Consider the following 25,505-nt stretch of genomic DNA (forward strand, 5'->3'; position numbering starts at 1 on the left):
CTGACAGCTTGTGCCATACGCTCTCAAAGAAACTGCGGAACCACCTGATCAACATCCTCTACAGCAAACAGGGAAAGATTAAGAATGAGCTTTCAAAACTGGATACTCTCATAAAAAAACAACCTTCCACACAAAATTCCTCATGGCTGGACTTTACAAAAGCTAGACAAGCCATTTATAACACACACTTTGCTTCTCTACAAAAGAAAAAGGACACTAAACTATCTAAACTACTACATGCCTCAAGGGGCCACAACAGTGGTTCCCTTAACCCACCCAGCAATATTGTTAATCTATCCAACTATACTCTTAGCCCAGCAGAAGAATCTGTCCTATCTCGGGGCCTCTCCTTCTGTCCCTCCACCCCCACAAACATGACACAGTTCTGTGTTGACCTAGAATCCTATTTTTGATGTCTCTGACTCAAGGAATATTTCCAACACACCTCTGAACAACATACTAACCCACAGAGACCTTCCTACCAAGACTACAAAAAGAAGGATTCTGGATGGACTCCTCCTGAAAGTCAAAACAACAGACTAGACTTCTACATAGAGTGCTTCCGCCAATGTGCATGGGCTAAAATTGTGGAAAAGCAGCATTACTTGCCCCATAACCTCAGCCGTGCAGAACACAATGCCATCCACAGCCTCAGAAACAACTCTGACATCATAATCAAAAAGGCTGACAAAGGAAGTGCTGTCGTTATCATGAATAGGTCGGAATATGAACAAGAGGCTGCTAGGCAGCTCTCCAACACCACTTCCTACAAGCCATTACCCTCTGATCCCACTGAGGGTTGCCAAAAGAAACTACACCATTTGATCAAGAAACTCCCTGAAAAAGCACATGAACAAATCCGCATAGACATACCCCTAGAACTTACCTGGGGTATTCTATCTGCTACTCAAGATGCATAAACCTGGAAATCCTGGACGCCCCATCATCTCAGGCATTGGCACCCTGACAGCAGGATTGTCTGCCTATGTAGACTCCCTCCTTAGGCCCTATGCTACCAGCACTCCCAGCTATCTTCGAGATACCACTGACTTCCTGAGGAAACTACAATCCATCAGTGATCTTCCTGAAAATACCATCCTGGCCACTATGGATGTAGAAGCCCTCTACACCAGCATTCTACACAAAGATTAACTACAAGCCATCAGGAACAGTATCCCCAATAATGTCATGGCAAACCTGGTAGCTGAACTTTGTGACTCTATCCTCACCCATAACTATTTCACATTTGGGGACAATGTATTCCTTCAAATCAGCAGCACTGCTATCGATACCCGCATGGCCCCAGAGTATGCCAACATTTTTATGGCTGACTTAGAACAACGCTTCCTCAGCTCTCGCCCCTAATGCCCCTCCTCTACTTGCGCTATATTGATGACATCTTCATCATCTGGACCCATGGAAAAGAAGCCCTTGAGGAATTCCACCATGATTTCAACAATTTCCATCCCACCATCAACCTTAGCCTGGACTAGTCCACACAAGAGATCCACTTCCTGGACACTACAGTGCTAATAAGCGATGGTCACATAAACACCACCCTATACCAGAAACCTGACAACTATTCCTACCTACATGCCTCCAGCTTTCATCTAGACCACACCACACGATCCATTGTCTACAGCCAAGCTCTACGATACAACTGCATTTGCTCCAACCCCTCAGACAGAGACAAACACCTACAAGATCTCTATCATGCATTCCTACAACTACAATACCCACCTGCTGAAGTGAAGAAACAGATTGACAGAGCCAGAAGAGTACCCAGAAGTCATCTACTACAGGACAAGACCAACAAAGAAAATAACAGAATGCTACTAGCCATCGCCTTCAGCCCCCAACTAAAACCTCTCCAATGCATCATCAAGGATATACAACCTATCCTGAAGGACGACCCATCACTCTCACAGATCTTGGGAGGCAGGCCAGTCCTTGCTTATAGACAGCCCCCCAACCTGAAGCAAATATTCACCAGCAACCACACACCACACAACAGAACCACTAACCCAGGAACCTATCCTTGCAACAAAGCCCGTTGCCAACTCTGTCCACATATCTATTCAGGGGATACCATCATAGGGCCTAATCACATCAGCCACACAATCAGAGGCTCATTCACCTGCACATCTACCAATGTGATATGTGCCAGCAATGCCCCTCTGCCATGTACATTGGTCAAACTGGACAGTCTCTACGTAAAAGAATAAATGGACACAAATCAGCCGTCAAGAATTATAACCTTCAAAAACCAGTCGCAGAACACTTCAATCTCTTTGGTCACTTGATTACAGACCTAAAAGTTTCAATTCTTCAACAAAAAAGCTTCAAAAACAGACCCCAACAAGAGACTGCTGAATTAGAATTAATTTGAAAACTGGATACAATTAATTTAGGTTTGAATAAAGACTGGGAGTGGATAGGTCATTACACAAAGTAAAACTATTTCCCCATGTTTATTTCCCCCTCCACACACACACGCTGTTCCTCAGACGTTCTTGTCAACTGCTGGAAATGGCCCACCCTGATCATCACTTAAAAAGGTTCCCCCTCTTCCCCCGCTCTCCTGCTGGTAATAGCTCTCCTTAAGTGATCACTCTCATTACAGTGTGTATGGTAACACCCATTGTTTCATGTTCTCTATGTATATAAATCTCCCCACTGTATTGTCCACTGAATGCATCCAATGAAGTGAGCTGTAGCTCACAAAAGCTTATGCTCAAATAAATCAACACCGGAGCCTTGACAATGGCCTGTTTTAGCTGGGGTACTGCTTCCATGTGTTGCTCATTCCAATTCCATGGACATTCTTCTTTAACAGTTGGTACAAGGGACCTGCAATGGAAACAAAATTGGAAACGAAATCCCTGTGGTACCCAATTAAACCCAAAAAGGATTTTAAAGCTGTTGGGTCCTGTGGTAAATGCAATGTTTGGATTGCATCCACTTTCTGTTGTGCCAGGGTTCTACCCCATTTTGTCAGGGTGGGGCCCAGGAAAGAGCCACGGTTGACCATTAGCTGTGCCTTGGCCGGATTACATTTTAGCCCTGCTTTCTTTAGGATCTACAGGAGCTCATCAAGCCTTTTCAGATGCTCCTTTTTGATCCATGTTGCCAAACAAACAAAGGTCATCTACGTATTGAAACAGAACAGTTGGTTTAGAAAATTGCAACAGTACCCACCTTATTTGTGCATGAAATAAAGCTAGATCGTTTTTATACCCCTGGGGTGAATGTGCCCAGGAATATTGGACCCCCTGGAAACTAAATGCAAAATGCTGCTGTGAAATGCAGGCCAATGGTAATGTTCAAAACTGTAACTGATGTTAAGGACAGAAAATCACACAGCCTCTGGATCAAAGGAATTGATTAAATCTGGCATCTTGGCCACTGTAGGTGGGTGTGACACAAGTGGGTGTGACCTAATTTGGGCATTTGTAATTGTGATGCCAAGAAGCATCTATTTTTTTCCACAGGCCAAATAGGGTAATTGGCAGTGGAAGTACATTTATGTAGTACTCCCTGTGTCAGTAAAGACTTGATAGTCTTTCCTGTGTATGAGTTTGCTTGGTCTGGGTAAGGCTATTGTCTTTGGGATGATATATCTCCTCCTTTCATAACAATAGTGACTGCCATACATTCACAATCATGTTTGTGTTTAGCAAAGGCATCCACATGCTTGTGAAGTAAAGCCTGTAACTTAGGTTGGTCTGCATGATTAGCCACTATTTTAAGCTATACCCTTTAGGTTCAAAGTCCTCCACTGGAGACACCATGCCACACTCAGGTATGATCACTGGTGAGTCGTCCTTTGCTTACTGTTCTACAGTAAGACACAACAATTGGTTAACCAAATCAAGAACACATTCTTGTTTGTATAGGAAATTAGTTCCCAATAAGCAATTCCTTGGGTCTGCTATTTTTATAAACGCAAAGGTATGAACCTTTTTTAGGTGACCTGTTTGTACTTCAATGGGTTTAGAAAGCGTGGCAACAACCTGATTGCTTGCAAAGTTGAAAGTTTTTTTTATATGCCCTGATGACAGAGAAAAGGATCTAGGATACTTGACCTGGATTATGCTAATTGCTGCACCAGTATTTATAATAAAATTTCTGTGGCTGCCCTCTACCACTGCAGCTACTGTGGGTCTCCGGCTTGCATCCCTGCCTAAAGGGGCTATGATTATGCTCGGGGCTGGTTGGTGTTATGCCAAGTAATTTGTAGAGTATGCAGACAAATAATCTACCGGTTCTTCTTCTACCTCTTCGGAGGCAGCCAACTCTGGAAGAGAAGAGGCTGTCCACCAGAGAAGGAAATGGGTTAACAGAGGCCACCGGACGGTTCGAGGGTGCTGGGCCTTGGCTTTCCATCAGCAGCTCATTCACTCATGCTTGGAGTTCCCGAATATCCCGTCATTGAGCCTCAAGCATTTGCTGCACTGTTTTAAACATTATTACAACTGAGGTTTTTATCTCTATGGGGAGGTGGTGACTTGGATCTCTGCAGGCATGAATTATTCTAGGCAGCATCTGAAAAGAAAGGAACATGGTCCCAGACCCCTACATGGGTTCCAAACGCATAACCCTGTCGAGAGGCAAGCCCACTCGAAGGTCCAGGATTATTATGTGGGTTGGGGTCATTTTGCCAACACTGGTACCTAGGAAATTTAGGAACACCTTGGCCTAACCCTGGGGGTCCCTTAATTCTTATGGTGGGATTAGCTTATGGTTCCTGAAGTATTGCAACAGGGGCTCCACGCCAACCTATTTTAGGGCCTTCTTGAGAATATGCCTTGACCAGTAAGCCTAATGCCTCCTTTAAAGAAGTGCTATTATATATATGCACGCTAACCTTTTCCTGCAAATGCGGGAGATAGTTATTGACTAACAAACTAATGTATGGTGGCTCATCTGTTTTCCTTTTTAGGAGACTGTGCCATGCTGCACTTAACCGCAGGTGAAATTGATGTGGGAACTTAGGTCTTTGCTTTAGGTTAGACAGGATGGCCACTCCAGCTTGCCCCAGATGCTGATTATGTTTCAATAGGTCTACTGTGTCTTTAAAAGATTTTTCTTTTACCCTAAATTCAGGTGGCAAAGTACTCCATAATGCTTGATTCACTGTGAGTTGTAAGATTTTAACCCAATCTTCCCTTGGTAAGCCAAAACACTTCTAGTGTTTTTTGTACATGTTGTGCATGCATTGCAACCGAACAATCCTCCATTATTCCTACTTGCTTAGCTACCAGATCTAGGTCTTAATATTTGTAACCACTGTTACAGGGCAATTAGAATCTGAGGATCTTCTCCCCGGATTGGGATCTGAGTTTTTAATCTGAGTTTGAATTTATAATTTCTATGTTTTGACTTCTCCTACCCAAATCCACATTTCTCTTATCAGAGCTATTAGAACTTTACTTTGGAAATAATCCTCGCTGAGCAGGGTACCTTTGTATAAAACCTTTACGTCCTACACTTAAGGCATTTCCACACTGACTCAGGACATCTCTTAGTTCATTAAATCTGATGTAGTAGGATGTTTTACCGGTACATCAGGTGAGACTAGCATATACCAAAGGGGTGTAGAGGGTCCATGAAATTTTAGGGACCTAGGCAATGTTGATGATTGCCCAAATGCCAATAAGCATCCATCCAAAGGGTCTCCTGATCTATATGGTGCCAATGTAACATTGAGTGGAGGAGCAAGAATTGCTTTCCTTGTTTGTATCTTTTTCTGTTGTAACCTAGAGATCACTACATCACAGGCACTAGTACTTGTGTTACTTGTGATACCACATCTTCTAGTCCCTGGACAATCACAGTTTTTAAAGGTTTCAGAGTAGCAGCCGTGTTAGTATTCGCAAAAAGAAAAGGAGTACTTATGGCACCTTAGAGACTAACAAATTTATTTGAGCTGTAGCTCACCAAAGCTTATGCTCAAATAAATTAGTTAGTCTCTAAGGTGCCACAAGTACTCCTTTTCTTTTTACAGTTTTTAAAGGTATTTCCTCTTTACTATCAGAGGCAGACACTAACAGAGGAGAGGCTATTTCCTCCCTCTTTGCTCTGCTCATCTCATTTTTTACATCACTAGTCGCATTCTCTATTATGACACTTAAATCCACCTCCTGTATTGCCACCCTGGGACTTCCTTTTTCTTTCTGCACTGCTAACTTCCTCATTTGACTCTCCCTGTGGCTTCTGAGACTTAATCATACAGTACCTTTAGGAGCGGAGTTGATCAGCCTGAACTAACTCTCTTGTCCTACTTCTCGTAACTGGCCTTGCAGGATTCTCTATTTCCGTTAGTTCCACCATGCCAATAGGGATGGGAACCGACTCTTTGTTCTCCTCTAACACATCTCCTATCTTTTCCAACTCTTTGATTCTTTCCAACAGCAGACCATGGTTTGATTTATAGCTGTCCAGCAATTTTAAGCTGGCATTCACTCATTCCTGCCAACAATGTGCTTTCTTTCCTGCTTTCAGTGCCTGGTACCTACACTGTTTCAACTTTTTTTTTTTTTTTTAAATTCTGCTTCTTTTGGAAAAGTACTGACCGCTCCTCTGACACTACATGTAGCCAATTTGTTAAATCCTGAATAACCTTTCCTCCTTCATCCAAAGTTTGCTAGGCTTTCCTGAGGAGCTTTAATTTTTTATTTAATTTTTTTTCCAGCGAACTACAAGCCACGAGCAGACATTTAACAGCTATTTTCTTTACCAGTTTAGCCTTTCTTTTTTTTTTCTGCTTTGTTTTTACTTTAAACACTTCACTTACAAAACCCCATGGGTTCCAGTGCTTAGAGATTATCTTGCAATTTTTTTAGCTGTACTAAACCTTTTCCATGTTCCTGCATGTATTTTCTGGCAAAGTTTTTTAAAGCCGTATGAAGGGTAACTAACGGACTCTACCCTTGCCGCACTCATCTTAACACGTAACATAGAACTTATTTTAATTTTAAAACTTTACTGTTGACTAGTCTATGTAATAAACTATATAATGAACACTCTTCTGTTCTTTACTCTGAAACTAAAGGCATTCCTTTACAGAAACAGGAAACAACACCCCAAACTAGTTTTTACACTTAGTTTAATAAGTCCCAAGTAAACAATAGAGGGGTGGGGGCACGTTCCCCCCCTCTTCCCTCAATGGCTCGTAGCTGACAGAGAGGTTTCTTTCCTCTGTCAGGACCTGCCAAACAGCTGGGGAAAACTGAGGCAGACGGATCAGAGGTGCAGCCCAGGAGAGTTGAGGGGACTGAAATAAGGTAGCTCAAACCATAAAAGTTTTAAGTTACTGTGGCCTTTTGGCAGCAATTAATAAATAGATTTATTAACTCCCCCGCCACCAGTGTAGGTCATTGGGCTCAATGCTATCGGTACCATTTGTTATAACTTCAATCTTCAACAAAGCCCCTTAAACACGTGTATTACTTTAAGCTATATATATAAGCTTCTTATTAAGCAAAGTGAATTGTATCTGTTCCTCAGTTAAGTAGTTTTAACTATATTGCAAGTTTGAAGGGTAACTAATAGCTGGCTGTTAGCTAGAGGGATCTGAAAAAAAGTGAAAGACTCAGAAAAATTTGTAAAGGGCCCATTTAAAATTCATTTAAACTCCAGAATTAACAGATTTAGTTGAAAGTCCTCAGAAAATTCAGTCTTAATAGATTATGTTCAAGTTTGGGCAAGATGCATCATATGAGGTTGAGTGCCTGTTTTAAATGGAAAAATTGAATCCACCCTTAATTATAGAGGTACAACAGGGCCTCTTTAATATATCATAAAGAGGTGTCAGAGCAGGAGGCCATGGCTCCGTATAGCTGGGTTCTGTTCCTAGTCTTGACACATGCCTCGGATGCATCACATTCTCTGTCCCTCACTTTTCTCTCTCTCTTTAAGTTAGAAATAATACTGTGCTCATGAAGGGGCTTAATTAGTATTTAAGTGATTTGAGATCCTCTACTAGAAAGTGCTATCAAAGTCCAAGAAATATACATTTTAAAGTATATATGCTCAGATGTTCTGATTTTGTAATGAACTGAGTAACATATGAATCATTAAAATATATGTCACAAGAGAACTAAGACATGAGCACTCCCTGAAGATCCTTAGATAAAAAGGGAAAGGACTACATTACTTTTGACAAGAAATACCTAAACAAACTTCCCAAATCTGTGCTTAGTTCCTACAAAGGATGCACAGGCTGCATGGCAAGAGACTATAAAAGGCAGCTGCATCTTCTCCATTTTATCTTCAATCCTGCTTCTTACCTCTGGAGGAACTTTGTTACAAACTGAAGCTCTGAACAAAGGACTGAATGACCCATCCAAGCTGTGGACGTATTCCAGAGACTTGATTTGAACCTGCAGTTTATTCCATCACTGCTACAAGCTGGAACCAAGAACTTTGCCATTACTGTATAATTAATTCCATTTAACCAATTCTAGCTCTCATCTATATTTTTCCTTTTATGAATAAACCTTTAGATTCTAAAGGATTGGCAACAGCGTGATTTGTGGGTAAGATCTAACTTGTATATTGACCTGAGTATGGGGCTTGGTCCTTTGGGATTGAGAGAACCTTTTTTTTCTTTTACTGGGGTACTGGTTTTCATAACCATTCATCCCCATAATGAGTGGCACTGGTGGTGATACTGGGAAACTGGAGTGTCTAGGAGAATTGCTTGTGTGCCTTATGGTTAGCCAGTGGGGAAAAACCAAAGTCCTCTCTGTTTGGCTGGTTTGGTTTCCCTTGGTGTGCAAAGGAACCCCAGCCTTGGGCTGTAATGCCCAGCTTTAAGTAATTTGTCCTGAATTGGTACTCTCAGTTGGGTACCACCAAAACCAGCATCATTACACCAACTGCAAGGAATTTTGAATAATCTGACTAAACATTTTCCTCTCCTCTCAGGGAGGAGAAACTTAAACTAGAAAGTGCAGGGTTGAGGGGGCTTGCTAGGAACCAAGATGGATAACTCTTCACAATATTTTCTGTTTAGATCTTCCCCCTCAATTACAGAAAGTGCTCCTGCAACTTAGAAAATTGCTTATAAGCAAAAATAACCTGGAAAAATGAGATTCTTTCTTGAAGCCAGACCCTAAACAGCCCATCTTTCAATGCCTGCTGTCAGCCTAAATACTTAGTGGAGATGAGAAGTAACACAGTGGCCTTTGGTGGAACACTACTGAGAGTATCAATTCAGGACAAATTACTTAGAACAGAGCAGTCACAGCCCAAGGCTGGGGGTTCTTTACTACTAAGGCACATTAATGGAAAAGTTCTTGTTTCAGGCTTGTAGCAGTGATGGAATAAACTGCTAGCTTAAGTTAAGTCTCTGCAGTACATCCACAGCTTGGATGGGTCATTCAGTCCATTGTTCAGAGCTTCAGTTTGTAGCAAAGTTCCTCCAGAGGGTAAGAAGCAAGATTGAAGACAAAATGGAGAAGATACAGCTGCCTTTTATAATCTCTTGCTATGCGGCCTGTGCTTCCTTTGTTTCAAACACAAGCTGCCCAGCACATGGCTTGGAAGCCTTAGAGTTCTCTCCAAAGACATGTCCCTGCATGCCTTGCTGAGTCATAAGGCGTATCTGCCTTCTCTCAATGGATCAGTTGTATAGCTGATGGTCCTTAATGGGCCATCAAGAAGGCTAGGCAGTGCTGATGCCAAACTGTCTGGGGGTGTCACCCAGAAGCATAGGACAAGTTTGAAATACATACTGTGATGGGGCAAGGCCAGATGGCTATGGAAGAGTAGTGGGAGATAGATATATTAGCTCCAGGCTAAACAAATCGCTGGTACCAGGATAAGTGAAATGGCAGCTGCTCCAGGTCAATTAAGATACCTGGGGCCAATTAAGAACTTTCCAGAAGGCAGGGAGAAGGCTAGGTTGATTGGGACACCTGAAGCCAATCAGGGGCTGGCTGAAACTAGTTAAAAGCCTCCCAGTTAATCAGGTGGGTGTGCATGTCAGGAGCTGTGGGAGGAAGCTGTGCTGTTGGAGAGGCTGAATAGTACATACCATATCAGGCACAAGGAAGGAGGCCCTGAGGTAAGGGTGAAGTGGAGCTTGAGGAAGTGAGGGCTGCTGTGGGGGCAGTAGCCCAGGGAATTGTACATGTCATGTTTCTAAAAAGTCAGCTACCCTAGCTGATACTATTAGGGTCCCTGGGCTGGAGCCCAGAGTAGAGGGTGGGCCTGGGCTTCCCCACCTTTGCCCCTGATTAATCACTGAGACTGGGAGATAACGGAGACTGTGCAAGGAAGGATAACTTCTCCGCACCTCCCTCACTGGCTTATGATGAAAATGGCTCAGTAGACTATGACCCTTATCTCTAGAGAAAGAAGGGTTACATGGAGGATCACAATGAGCCTCTGAGGCTAGCGAATCCACCAGGAAATGTGGGACCCACAGGGGCAAGGACAGAGCTTTGTCACAATATATATCTAAAACCCACAATACAAAGGTGATATAAACAAGATCATCATATCTGGCAAATTATAACATTTTTGCAGATATCTTACATGGTACATCTGGCTGATTACTTCTCTGTGTTACCTCAGGAGCCAACATTTGAAATCCAGGAATAGAGCCAATACTTATAACTTTAAATACAAAAATGATACATGCATACAGATAGCATAATTGTAACCAGCAAATCATAACCTTTTTATAAACACCTTACTTGACCTCTTTTGTATAAGATTTGGTGCAACTATAGGACCTTGGTTGCACCAATGATCTATATGGTCACAGTTCACATCAACAACATTATAGAAGCCCTTCTCAATAAGTAACTTCACAAGCATTGGCATGCAGTCTCTCCTACTTGATCTGCCTTAAATCCAGGTGTCAGATGATATTGATATATTTTCTGTAGCAAACTTCTTGCTGAAAAAGCCTATTAAATAACATGAAAATGGAAGCCTCAGCAAGTTTTGTGGACTCAGGCCCAGATTCACAAAGGGATTTGGGTGTGGTGATGCTCAGCATCACAATGCTTAACTTTCAGGTGCCTTGAAAATCACTGGAATCCACAAAGCCTGGTTTAGGCACCCTATACAGTGCAAGGGGAACAGACAGGTACCCAAGAATGGGATCTATAAAAGCCAGCACACAAAACAGGAACTCACCTAAACTAACCAGTTGGAGATGCCAACTAGAAGTGTGTGTCTTAAGCCAATCCCTCTCATGGAGTTAGGTGCCTAAGCCATTCTTGCCTGTTCTTCCTTTGTTTCTTGCATTGGTGATACCCCTGCCACCTCTATAACTCTTACCCCAGTGGTAAGAGCACTTATTCAGGATATGGGAAACCAAGGTTCAATTCTCTTCTCTGCTTGATGGGGAGAGAGGATTTGAACGCAGGTCTCCCACCTCTCAGGAGCGTGCTCTTACCCCTGAGCTATGGAATATTCTCATGTGGAGCTCCTCAGTCTCTCCCACTGAAGCTGCTCCACTTTGGAGAAATAATCATTGGAGCAGGGGGACTTGACCCTGGGTCTCCCACCTGGGTGCCTTAGCCCCTAGGATGTGGAGTCATTTTTTCTCTCTCTCTCTCTCCCCGTGACTCTTTATTTATCCAAAGTGGAAGTTTCAACAGGAGAGATTAAGAGTGACCTACATCATAATATCCCAAACGTGGGTGGTTACAGCATGCTCCTGATGGGTGGGAGACCCCTTGTGATATACCAGTACACAATCAAGACTGTGTAGCTGTGTCATCCCTGCTCTGTAACTTGTGATGCCCTTTACAATGCTTTGCTGCTGTAGCCACAAACCTGGCCTGCTCACAAACAGCCACCATTATGTAAATGTGTGTGTGCTGCAGCCAGCCAGACACACCTTGGCTCTGACCAGCCTTAGTTATGCTGCAGAGTGACCCCAACACACCCCCAGTCTCAGATCTTCCCCTAGAAATGTATGCCCTGTACTTGCCAGCCCTCTCTTGGACGGTACAAGTATATTACATCTGTTATTCTTTTAAGGGAATAATATGCCAGTTTACTATTTTAAATAGTTATCTGGACACTTTAATTTTAACACACTGGATTAGATAAAACAAATTTAACTTCAAAGAGATCGATTTTAACTGAGTACAAGTAACAAGGCATAAAAGCCAGAAACAATTACAAGAAAAATAAAAGGTAAAATGTTTACTGGTGATTAACTTAAACTATATTAGGTCTAGTCTACAGTAGCAACACTAAAGCGCTGCTGTAGCTGCGCTTTAATGTGGCTTGTATAGTCGCGAGAGCTCTCCCAGCGCTCTAAATGAGGGGCATAGCTACCAGCTGGGGGGAGGGATCGCTACTGGGGGAAGGAATCACTCAGTGGTTTGAGCATTGGCCTGCTAAAACAAGAGTTGTGAGTTCAATCCTTGAGGGGTCCATTTAGGGATCTGGAACAAAAATTGGGGATTGATCCTGCTTTGAGCAGGGAGTTGGACTAGATGACCTTCTGAGGTCCCTTCCAACCCTGATATTCTATGATTCTAAGGGAACTCTATGTTGTTTCTTTGCTAAGATGCAGGTTTTTGCCCCGTCCTCTTTCCTGCCAAAGAATAGCCATTTTGAAGGTAATGGTCCATCAGCCTTGTTTACACCTGGCTGAGGTGTCAGCTTGCCCTTTGTCTCTGAGGAACTGGCTTGGCCACTCCCCAGACTTATCAGGAAAACATACTTTTAGTCATGATTTCAGTGTGTCTATAACTTCACATATAACACTTCTACTTGCATTTCGCCATGATATTATTGATCAGCAAATTGAGTTTTTACATTATACCTCACAAGACATACTTTGAACAAACATTATTACAATATTGTGTAGGTTGTGAACACATATATTCTGTAACACCCCTGTTCAAAACCTTTGTCCCCCATAGATGGGGGAGGGTGAGAAAAGAGAGAAGGGGGGGAAATTGAATTTGGGTAAGTGCCCTAACCACTGAGCTAGAAGTTATGAGGGAGGCAGTATCACCACCACCACCTTTTCTGGCTAGATTGTACAAAAAGGATTTCGTCAATCTTGAATATTGCTCCATGATTTTAAAGAGATAATTCATAAGTAGAAACAATATGTTTTGGCTTCTTTATGAAGCTTCTCACCATCCCCATTTTATAAAGCAGTAAAAGGGCATAAATTTGTCTTTTTGGCTTTGTATTTCCCTTCTATTACAAGATCAGTCTCCCCAGTGTCTCCTCCTCCTACTGGGAAGCACTCAGAGGGAAGGCAGAGGAGAACTTAACTGTCATTCCCCAGGGTATCTAGACTGCTGAACAGCTGTGTCCCTTTAAATCTCCAACATAGAGTGTTTTTATGCTGCATTGCTGTGAGAACAAACCACTCCTGGTCCTACAATCACTCCCAGATGAATTACATGAATGCTCTGGCCAGCCACTCATGATTTCCATACAAGGAAACTTCAGCAAATTCCCAGTCCCAGACTTGTCTCCAAAACTATGCATCTTGTAATGGCCAGCTCTCTTCTTCTGGACAATACAAGCTCATAGAAAGTCTGTTGTTTCAGCAATGGAAAATGAGATGCACCAGCCCGGTTATTTCAAATGGAGGTTCCCAAGCTTTTCACTCTAAACACACTGGTTTAGATAAAACAATAAAACAAGTTTACTAACTAAGAAAGATAGATTTTAAGTGACCACAAGTAATGAGACATAAAGTCATTTTGCTTACAAAGAAAATAAAAGATAATATGGAAACTAATACTTAATTTAGGAAGCTAAATGGATTCAAAACAAAGGTTTTAATCTCACCATATGCATTCAGCATTCTGTACTGGCTGAAAAGCCACCCAGCCAAGATCCTTCCCCCCATGGGCGGCGGGTGAACCCCTGCTTTTCTCCCGAGACCCCGCTCCCCTATAACAGGAAGAGCCCTGACCCCACCCTCCATGACTAGAGGAGCCCCCTGGTCTGCCCTCCCCAGCCACACTGCGCCACCCCCTCTCCTGAGTGCCGGGATGGCCACACTGGGCTGAGAAGCCAGTCCCCACCCATGCCCGGCCAGCCCCAGCGTACAGCTTAGCCTTCCCTGGCTTATTATGCCCACTGCCCATAGCTCCCCCAGTACAATGCTTCCTGTGTCTTTCAGGCACTATAGCAGCCATGAGTAGAAATTGGGGGGTGGGGGAAGAGGTGATTTTGAGGCCACTGTTTCTCCTCATACCCTTCTCCCCTCTTGAGAATTATCTCCAGCCGAGGTTCGTGTGATAGGCAATCTCTTTACACAGGAGTTCCCAGCTGTCCCATTGTCAATATGTAATGTTCTCACCAGCACTCTTCTTCCTGCCACAGAATGGATGCTATAATTATGTGATAGCATAATCAGATAAACTATTATAGACTGATACCTGGCTGGGGTGCCAGTGTGTCTTTATCTCTGAAAAACTGGCTTGTTTGCCTTTGAACTTTGGAACATGTTACACAATAAAATCATAACTTTACATTAACAATGTTGCCACACATATTTTACCAGGCCAGTAATGTTTATTAGATTGTGAGTTTTCAAATGACACCTCACAAAGCATACTTTGTACAAAATGTATCACAGAACCTTGTAAAAAGGGTGGTCATAGGGGTACAGTCTGTCACAGTAGCTATGGCTTGTCTAAGAGGGTGGGGAGTTAGACTGCTCAAGGCTTATCCCTGGAGCTTGTGAGCCGCAGACCTCCAGAGAGCATAGATGTCTGTGTGTCATGCATAGAGATGTGGTTGTTGATGTTGCTATGTCTGTCTTGGAAATGGCCTTGAAGATCAGGACCGAGTCCAGAAACACACAGGGAGCCAGTGGAGGGTCTGGAGCACAGACTAACATGCTCCCAGTAGCCTGTCTCATGGCAGGGGCTGTCATATTCTGCATAAGCTGGAGCCTCAGCATTGCATTTGCTCTCATTCCCAGTGAGTTTCAATAAAACAGTGTGGAGGTGGCTAATGTATTGAGCCCCATGAGATCCTCCTCCAGGCTGAGGCAAAGTCTACTAGCAAGCTTGAGGTAGGAGGTTTATGTTTTTGTTGTTGTTTGCCCTGTGCAAGACAGATGCATTGGGTGTGCTTACATGTAATTGACTGTGTCTATTTTAGGTACTTGTATGATACCACTGTATCTAAGCCTGCACTGTAAATGTATTAATCCTCAAGGGGTAAGAAAGTATGGTTTTTACAGATGAGGAACTGCAGCACAGAGAGTAAGTCTACACTGTAATTAAAAACCTGCTTCTGGCCTTTACCAGCTGACTTAGCTAAGGATAAGGGGCTGTTTAATTGCGGAATAGATGTTTGCTCTAGGGCTGGAACCCAGGCTTAGGGACCCCATGAGGGGGGAAGGCCCCAGAGCTTATGCTCCAGTCTGAGCCCACAGTGTAATCTGCTGTGGCTTAGTACAACAAGGAATTTTTATGGCAACTGGAGTAAGAGGGCATTGGGGTGGATGTCAGATGCTAAGAGGAGAAAAACTGTGGGATGAAGGATTGGTAGGCACTCTTGAGAAAAGGTAGTTTTCCCTTCCCAGTTTTTAAGAGGAATAAATTATTTGTAATTAGAAGCATTAGTTTTAAAAGGAGGTGATTGCCCAATATGTTAAAATGGCTGTTGGGCCCATACATTCCTGGGGTAGGTTTTTTAGCTAGACATAAGCCTTTAGATTCTAAAGGTAATACAATTAACAGGTCCTTTGACAAGTCACAATGTACAGTGACCCATCTGAGAGCAAACTGAAACACTGATAATTGCTATTGTGCAGAAAGGGAAAACGGAACAAGTACTTTCTCTAACACAAAGCAGTGGACATGGTGTGCCATGGTCTGACCTGCATTTCATGTTCTCCTTCTCCTGCAGGTATGTCTGTCTGAAGTTCTTGAAAAAATTCAACTGCATCTGCATTTAAATCCATCTGAAATGTTATGCTGTAAAAGAAAATCATACCATGTAGCTGCTACTTGCATTTTTGCTTTCACTTTGATGATGACTCTATGTTATCTTTGGACACAGGGGGACTCTTTCCAACCAAATAGAACAACACAAGAAGGCAACCTCTGTAGAGGGGAAATTGCCAGCAATACAATCACAGCCATAAAAGGTACTAGAACTTTTATCATTGCCCCATACTTCGATAATGGGAAAAGCAAAATAAACCACGTGATTGGGATTGTTCACCATGAAAAGATGAAAGACTTTTTCTGTTGGTTCTGCTGCCAGCCTGATGGTGAAATATATGTATCAAAGGCAGCAATAGATGTTCATTCAGATCGATTTGGATTCCCTTACAGGGCAGCAGACTTGCTTTGTTCAGAACCTAAAAACTGTGATCCAAACTTTGTATCCATCAATTGTGAACCTAAAGTAAATATTGACCAACTACCAAGATTTGAAATAAAAAACCGCAAGGCTGAGACCTTTCCCATTGAATTCACTGTGTGTATCTCTACCACGTTTGGAAATTACAGTAATGTCTTACAATTTATACAGACCATGGAGATGTACAAAATTCTTGGGGCACAGAAAGTTATTATCTATAAGAACAGCTGCAGCCAATTGATGGAGAAAGCCTTGGAATTTTATATTGCAGAAGGAACCACTGAGATAATTCCCTGGCCAATTACTTCATACCTCAATGTTTCTTCTTACTGGCATTTTTCTATGGATACCAAAGACATTGGCTACTATGGACAAATCACAGCTCTAAATGACTGTGTTTACCGCAACATGTACAGGAGCAAGTCTGTGCTTCTTAATGATATTGATGAAATTATTTTGCCCATGAAACACCCGGACTATGATTATGATGAGCGGCCTTCAGGAGCAAAATCCAGGGGCTGGCATTTTCCTCTGAGAACCACATCTTTCCTAAAACTGTATATGCTTCCACTGACATATTCAACATTACATCCTGGAATGCTGTGCCTGGAGTTAACATCCTGCAGCATATTCACAGAGAGCCTAACAGAAAAAATGTAATTAATCCTAAAAAAATGATAGTTGATCCAAGGAAAGTAGTTCAGACATCAGTCCACTCTGTCCTACATGCCAATGCGGACAGTGTGAATGTTCCCATTGATGTTGCCCTTGTTTATCATTGCCGGGAACCCCTTCAAGGAAAGCTTCCTAGAGAATCCCTGTTTAGGGATACAACAATCTGGAGATGTAACTCATCATTAATCGTGAATGTTAACAAAGTGCTACAGAAAACAGTGTTCTAAGTACAAAGAATGAGACCATGACGGGGTGGGTTACCAACATGTATAGATTCTGGAAGGAGGGTCCCAACTAAGGTCTGTTCCAGCTTGATGTTCTCCTTCCCCAGGACTCTCGTCCTCCTTAACACCACAGAGGCTATGAGACCAGGGATGGGACCACTCTATGGGCCCCAGAAAGTGTCATCTATGTACCTCTGTCTCCTTTAGCTCTACCAGTTCAGCCACTCTAGTTTCCAGAGCCTGTACTCAGTCTGAGGGCCATGAGCTGCTCGCACCAAATACACACACATTGCCCATTTCTCAGATGCTGTCTCCAGGCTCTCATATTTCATTCAGTTTAATTGCAGTGGAGAATTAATTGAAGTGATCGGAGTCTTTTTCACAGCTTCATATGTCATTGTAGATTGTCACAAGGTCCCACATGCTTTAGATCACTGGTAAATGTATTTATCCTTATCCGATGATGTTATAAAGCTAAGGTAACCCCGCTGGCAACTAACCCAAAATGGCCAATAAGGGAACAAAATTATTTCAAATCTGTGGGGAGGGGGGGACAAAGGGTTTGGTCTATCTGTGTAATGCTTTTGCCAAAAACAAATAAAAAATGCAGCCTCACAACTCCTGTTAAGTTAGTAAGTAATCTAGCTAAAAATGCGTTACATTTCCTTTTGTTTAATGGCTGGTAAAATAAGCTGTGCTAAATAAAATGTATATTCCTGTTTTTGTGTCTTTTTGTAACTTAAGGTTTTGCCTAAAGGGATTCTCTATGTTTTAAATCTAATTACCCTGTAAGGTATTTACCATCCTAATTTTACAGAGGTAATTCTTTTACCTTTTCTTTAATTAAAATTCTTCTTTTAAAAATTAATTAATTTTTCATTGTTCTTAAAATTCAAGGGTTTGGGTCTGTGTTCACCTGTACAAATTGGTGAGGATTCTTATCAAGCCTTCCCCAAAAAAGGGGGTATAAGGCTTGGGGGGATATTTTGGGGAAAGACATCTCCAAGTGGGCTCTTTCCCTGTTCTTTGTTTAAAACGCTTGCTGGTGGCAGCATATGGTTCAAAAACAAGGCAAAGTTTGTACCTTGGGAAAGTTTTTAACCTAAGCTGGTAAAAATAAGCTTAGGGGGTCTCTCATGCAGGTCCCCACATCTGTACCCTAAAGTTCAGAGTGGGGAAAAAACCTTGACATGGTGGCAGAGGTGGGATCATTTTAAACCAAAGATCATTTTGAACCAGAAGCACAGCAGGATTTTAAAAGGTGATTGCAGCTGTAAATTCTGTCTCTCTGCCTGGGGGACAAAGCAGCAGGCATAACAAAAGGTGGTTACCCTGTCCTTTATATTTATAACAGATGTGTTCACTGATTGTTGTCTTGTCTGCATGGGACTTTTTATATGCACATTATCTGTAACTTGGGTCTCCACCAAGTGCTGTTTCCAATATCCTCTATAGATGATGTCATGGTATCCTCCTGCACTGAGGATACCTCTCTGAGGCAAGTTATTAGGAAGAGATAGGAATAGTAACAAGGGATTTGGATTTTAGAAATATAGATAGTTGGCAAATTGCTGGTTGAGTGTGAAGGTTGCAGATCTCACAGAACATCTAGGCTGAGTTATGGGCCATGCAAAGGAGGAGCTGGGGGTTGTAGTACCTACATGTACCAATGACCTAGGGCAGTGATCTCCAACCTTTTAACACCCAAGATCACTTTTTGAATTTAAGGTCAACCCAGGATCTATCCTGTCCCTTCCCTGTTTCCTCACTTCCCCAGGTGGGTATTGTAGTTTTAAGAATGCTTGATAAACAGATTGACAGAGCAAGATGGGTACCCAGAAATCACCTACTACAGGGCAGGCCCCATAAGGAAAATAAACAGAACACCACTGGCCATCACGTACAGACCCCAGATAAAACCTCTCCAGCACATTATCAACAATCTGCAACCTATCCTGGAAAACGATACCTCACTCTCCCAGACCTTGGGAGACAGGCCAGTCCTTGCTTACAGACAGCCCCCCAACCTGAAGCAAATACTCACCAGCAACTACACACCACACCACAGAAACAGACACAGGAACCAATCCCTGTAGCAAACCTTGTTGCCTACTCTGTTCCCATATCTACTCTAGTGACACCATCAGAGGACCAAACCACATCAGCCACACCATCAGAGGCTCATTCACCTGCACCTCTACTAATGTTATATATACCAATATGTGCCAGCACTGCCCCTCTGCCATGTACATTGGCCAAACCAGACAGTCCCTATGTAAAAGAATAAATGGACACAAATCGGACATCAGGAATGGTAACGTACAAAAGCCAATGGGAGAACACTTCAATCTTCCTGGACATTCTATAACAGATTTGAAAGTAGCTATACTTGAACAAAAAAACTGTTCAAAGAGAAACAGCAGAACTAAAATTCATTTGCAAATTTACCCACCATTAATTTGGGCTTGAATAGGGACTGGGAGTGACTGGCTCATTACTGCCTCTCCTGGAATTGACACCTACTCATCTATTGTTGGGAGTGGACTACATCCACCTTGATCGAATTGGCCCTGTCAGCACTGGTTCTCCACTTGCGAGGTAACTCCCTTCTCTTCATGTGTCAGTATATTTATGTCTGCATAAATCTCTCCTCTGTTTTTTCCACCAAATGCATCCGATGAAGTGAGCTGTAGCTCATGAAAGCTTATGCTCTAATAAATTTGTTAGTCTCTAAGGTGCCACAAGTACTCCTTTTCTGTCTGCATCTGTAATTTTCACTCCATGCATCTGAAGAAGTAGGGTTTTTACCCACGAAAGCTTATGCTCAAATAAATGTTAGTCTTTAAGGTGCCCCTGGACTCCTTGTTGTTTTTGTGGATACAGACTAACACGGCTACCCCCTGATACTTGGCTCTGGGAGGGGGGGCTCAGGGCAGAGGCTTGGGGTGCAGGAGAGGGTATGGGGTGCTGGCTCCAGGAGCAGGCTCGGGTTGGGGTGCAGGCTCCTAGCGGGGGCACTTACCTCAGACAGCTCCCGATGGGCAGCGCAACAGGGCTAAGGCAGGCTCCTTGCCTGCCCTGGCACCACTCAGGCACATCAGCAACTCCTCCCCATCACAAGCCAGGCCACCCCCCCCCACACCCTGCCAGCCAGTAGTGCACAATGTGACCACGCCACTCCCGAAAGGGACAAAAGTGCCCCTGTGGCCGCGGGGGGGGGCGCATATGGCTCCACGTGCTGCCCTTCTCTGCAGGCACTGCCCCCGCAGCTCCCATTGGCCACAGCTCTCTGTTCCCAGCTATGGGAGCTGCGGGGATGGTGCTTGCAGGCAGAAGCAGCGTGTGAAGACCCCTGCTGGCAGCTTCTGGGAGTGGCGTTGGGCCGTGGCAGGCAGCCCTGCTGCACCACTGCAGCTAGAGATCACAATCGACTGGGAGAGTCTCCAGGATCAACCAGTTGATCTCAATCAACGTGTTGGTGACCACTGACCTAGGGAAAGGTAGGAGAGAAGTCCTTGAGGACTAATTTAGGCTGCTAGCTAATAAAGTTCAGGACCTCCATGATAGCATTCTCTGAAATGCTTCCCATTCCACACACAGGGACAGTAAGGCAGAACTGCAGATTCTCAATGCATGGATGAGACAGTGGTGTTTGGAGGGGGGATTTAGGTTTATTAGGAACAGGGAAACCTTTTAAGAAAGGATGAGAAGGATAGGCTCTAACTAAGCCAAAACAGAACCAGATTGCTGATATTTTAAAATTAAAAGCATAATTGAGAAGTTTTTAAATTAAGAAATGGGGGAAAGCCAACAGGTGCAGGGCAGCACACGGTTCAGACAAATACATCCTTTAGGGGAGGATTTATTAAAGGGAATACTTTATATCCTAGTAAAGAGGAGAGGATAGAAGTTGATAAAGTACAGTTAGGAACTGAAGAGAAAAACAGTCAAACAAAAAAAGAGTCCCATTCAGTTACATCACATGAAGCAGACAAATATTTACAAATTTCATAAGTGCTTGTATACATGTGCAAGAATTCTAAATACTAAGATGAGTGAACTTGACTGGCTGGTATTAAATAAAAATATTGATATAATGGGCATCACAGAAACTTGGTGGAATGATGATAATCAACGGGACACAATAGAATGCAAAATATATAAGAATGACCATGTAGGTTACGCTGGTGGGGAGATGGCACTATGTGTGAAAGAAAACATGGAGTCAAACATAGTAAAAAATCTAAAATTATTCAAACTGTCCCACAGAATCTCTATAAACAGAAATTCCATGCTTGAATAAGAAGAGTATTGCAGTAGGAATATATTACCAACTCCCTGCCCAGGATGGTGATGGTGACTGTGAAATGCTTAGGGAGATGAGAGAGACTACATAAACGGAAAACCCAATAATAATGGGGTATTTCAACTATCCCCATATTGAATGAAAACATCATCTCAGGATGGGATGCAGAGATCAAATTTATTGACACCATTAATGACTGCTTCTTGGAGCAGCTGGGCCTGGAACCCACAAGGGAAAAGACAATTCTTGATTTAGTCCTAAATGGAGTACAGGATCTGGTCCAAGAAGTGAATATAGCTGAACCACTGAGTAGTAGCAACCATTATGTAATTAAAATAGTGAAATGCGTGCAAGCTGCATGGAAAAACATTTTAAAAACACCATAATAGGCTCAAATTGTGGAACTTGTTGCCAGGGGCGGTTGTGATGGCCAAAAGTATAACAGCCATTAAAAAAGAATTAGATAAATTCATAAGGCATAGGTCTAGTAGTGGCCATTAGCCAAGATGGTCAGGGATGCAACCTTATGTTCTGGGTGTCCCTAAGCCTCTGTCCTGTCAGACCTTCTGGCAGTCAACAGGGGATAGATCTCAATTGTCCTATTCTGTTCATTTCCTCTGAAGCATCTGCCACATCTGCTACTGTTGGAAGACAGGATTCTGAGCTAGATGGACCATTCGTCTGACCCAGTATGGCAGTTCTTATGTTCTTAATGCATAGTGATCAAAAGACCTGAGGTACTAGGGAAAACATACGTTTCTTAACATGGCTGCTAGAGCTAGATTTAGGCATCAGTCATAGGGTGACCAGACGTCCCGATAAAATCGGGACTGTCCCGATTTTTAGTTCTTTATCCCACATCCTGACCGATGCACGGTCAGGATGCCATTTGTCCCAATATTGCGGCTTTAGCCGCTCTGGCGTTTTAGTTTTGGCAACTCAGCTCCGGCCGCTTTTTTTATTTTATTTTTTTTGCTTCCCCCGTGTCCCGATATTTTGTCCATTTCATCTGGCCACCCTAATCAGTCACCATGCGAAGTCAGGAGAGGCAACTTGAACTGGAACTTGCCTCAAACTATTAATGAAGAGTCTCAGAGGAATGAGGAGCAAACAACTGATCAGCAATGCTGGGGACCTTTTTTTTTTTTTAAAGAAAATTTTGTGGAGCGTTTGCAGCTGAGCAATGATCCAATTAATGACATTTAAAGGGGGTAGAAAGGATGGAACCTATTCTGGCAACTACAAGGTTACTTATAGCAAAATATTGACTTTTACCTATTACTTTAGAGCCTTTTATATAAAGTCATTAAGAGATGGGTAGAATTAGAACTACAGTAATTACTTGTTCACCACCATGCTGCTGAATTATCTTAAATAATTAGCACAGGTACAAAATATTAAAAAATTATCTAAAATTAGTGTCATGTGCAAGTTCTGCTGAATAAAAGAGTAACCAAAGTGGTGTGAAAATGACTTTGCAAATCTAGTTGTTTAAATCTCACCCTACAATCTATTTTATTGCTGAACAATAGTAGTTTATACAAATTTTTTAAATTCTGTATTGTAACACCAATGGAAAAAAACATTAATTTTGTTAGAATAAGCAAAAATGCAATAAAAAGGAGTAGGATAGATGTTAGAGAGAAAACCGTTTTTTTAAACATTAGATGGTGTCAGGGTTCCCTCCTCATTCTGAACTCTAGGGTACGGATGTAGGAACCCATATGAAAGACCCCCTAAGCTTGTTTCTACAAGCTTAGGTTAAAACTTCCCCAAGACACAAATTCTTTGCCCTTGGAGGGTACGCTGCCACCACCAAGTGATTTAACAAAGAATCAGGGAAAGGACACTTGGAGTTCCTAGTCCCCCAAAATATCCTCCCAAGCCCTTACACCCCCTTTCCTAGGGAGGCTTGAGAATGATATCCTAACCAATTGGTTACAAAGTAATCACAGACCCAAACCCCTGGGTCTTAGGACAATAGAGAAATCAGTCAGGTTCTTAAAAGAAGAATTTTATTTAAAAAAAAAAAAAAGGTAAAAATCACCTCTGTAAAAATCAGGATGGAAAATAACTTTACAGGGTAACAAACGATTCAAAAACACAGCAGAACTTGCTCTAGTTTCAAAGTTACATAAAACAGGAATAAACCTCCCTCAAGCAAAGGAAAAATTCACAGGCAGAACCAAAGATAATCTAACACACCTTGCCTGGCTTTTACTTACAATTTTTGTAATATGAGAGACTTTTAGGATAGTTTACAGGAGAAGGAGTTTTCAGACCTGATGCTTCTCAAGAGAACACACACAACAAAGCCTCCCCCTAAGATTTGAAAGTATCTTCTTTCCCCATTGGTCCTTTTGGTCAGGTATCAACCAGGTTATTTGAGCTTCTTAACCCCTTACAGGTAAGGGGGAATTCTAGGCTACCCTTAGCTGTATGGTTATGACAGATGGCATTAAGAGGGCTGCCTTTTTCAGCTGCTCCTAGTTGCCTAAATGTTAATTGGTCTCAGCTGTGTGCAGGGGACCTAACAGACAGCTTTTGAGGAGAAAAAGTTGGTGCTGGTTAGTTACTTGAAAGGAAGGCGGTTTTGTTTCTAGGTGGAGGAGAGATGGCTGTGAATGCTGAAACTGCACTCAGTTTTCCATGATCTTTCATCTTATTATGAAGAAATGGTTATTAGCTGATTCTAGTTCTTTGTAAATCGGGTAAGATCTATTGTGTTGCTCCTTTATGAGTTAACCTGTACTACTGTATTTTTTTAACTAGGCCATATGGAGAAAAGAATTGAACTATACTAGGACTTGATTTTTTTTTATACATACGCTTTTACTTAACTTTCAATGAATGGTAAGGAGGGGGTGTGTGACATTGCACTCCATATGCTTTATGAAAATATGCTTATGAATGTGAATATGATATAACTGGAATATGCTTTATGCAAAAGGTCTTGTAAAATATCAGGTTTCAGAGTAGCAGCCGTGTTAGTCTGTATTCACAAAAAGAAAAGGAGTACTTGTGGCATCTTAGAGACTAACAAATTTATTTGAGCATAAGCTTTCGTGAGCTGTAGCTCACGTGGGGCATAGCCTAGACCCTGGGTCTTTGTTGCAGCAGGCTAGCATGTCTGGCTCAACAAGGCAGGGTTCTAGAGTCCCAAGTTGGCAGGGAAAAAGGGCTTAAAGGTAAGTTTAGCACATCAGGTGACAGTCCCAAGGTGATCTATGTGACCAAACCTGTCATGGGAGAGGAAAAAAAAAATGACACCCTCTCACTGACTTGTTTACTAATGTGTTCATTCATGCTTTATTAATAGTGATAGATACCAAAAGCCAAATCTGTTCCCCATGCAGAAGGACCCTCCTTACAGAGGAAACTTCTGGCAACATTGGTAGGTAGTGGGAACTCCCTGCTATCTACCACTTAGGGTGGTAGACAGGTTATTTTTGATGTCTATAAATAACTTTTACTCAAATGAAACTTTAGGTTGCAGTCTCACAATCTGATCTGCTCAAGCAAAACTTTCCATCCATTCAGTTCCCTATCAGTTAGCTTTTGTGGAGTTGCAGAAATCTGTCTTCACAGAACAGACTCCAGTACTGGGCCATTAGAGGGGTTTTACTCATATAGGATTTCCGTGTAGCATTTAGGTTTTCATTCAGCAATTTTTAATTAGAGTTTTATATTACACTTTTGGGTTCCCACTGTAAATGACTGAATTAACTACTTGATACTTGTCTCTTTGGTGGCTGATCTCTTCAAAATGATTCTAAATCAGTGTTTTACATATATTCCATCAAAATAAACATCATCCAAGTAATCATCCACAGCACAGATAAGCATTATTGTTTTGTTTGTACTGTTCTTTGCTAGGTCCCCATTGTGTGTTTCTGTGGGGGAGACTTCTTCATCCTCAGCTTATGGTGCTGCACCACTAATTAGTCAAACCCTTGTAAGCCCAGATAGTG

General features: G+C 42.4%; 2 protein-coding genes and 1 long non-coding RNA gene across 4 annotated transcripts in view; all 3 read left to right on the forward strand.

Annotated features, from left to right (window-relative positions):
* SLC2A8 (solute carrier family 2 member 8) overlaps positions 1-25,505 on the forward strand; it is a 120,993-nt gene that overhangs the window by 29,655 nt on the left and 65,833 nt on the right. The gene's annotated exons all lie outside the window — the stretch shown is intronic.
* LOC122456883 lies at positions 967-19,056 on the forward strand. The gene is made up of 3 exons (XR_006276041.1): positions 967-977; positions 7,510-7,513; positions 18,476-19,056. It is a non-coding gene; the product is annotated as an uncharacterized LOC122456883 (long non-coding RNA).
* LOC119844345 (beta-1,4-galactosyltransferase galt-1-like) lies at positions 5,122-17,753 on the forward strand. Its single transcript, XM_038375016.2, is given in 5 exon segments — positions 5,122-5,846; positions 6,017-6,742; positions 15,871-16,811; positions 16,813-16,860; positions 16,862-17,753. Coding segments are annotated over 3 exon segments (1,299 nt in total). The 5' UTR covers positions 5,122-5,846; positions 6,017-6,742; positions 15,871-15,930; the 3' UTR covers positions 17,232-17,753.

Source organism: Dermochelys coriacea, chromosome 16 (assembly GCF_009764565.3).
Source record: "Dermochelys coriacea isolate rDerCor1 chromosome 16, rDerCor1.pri.v4, whole genome shotgun sequence".
In the NCBI taxonomy this organism is placed as follows: Eukaryota; Metazoa; Chordata; order Testudines; family Dermochelyidae; genus Dermochelys; species Dermochelys coriacea.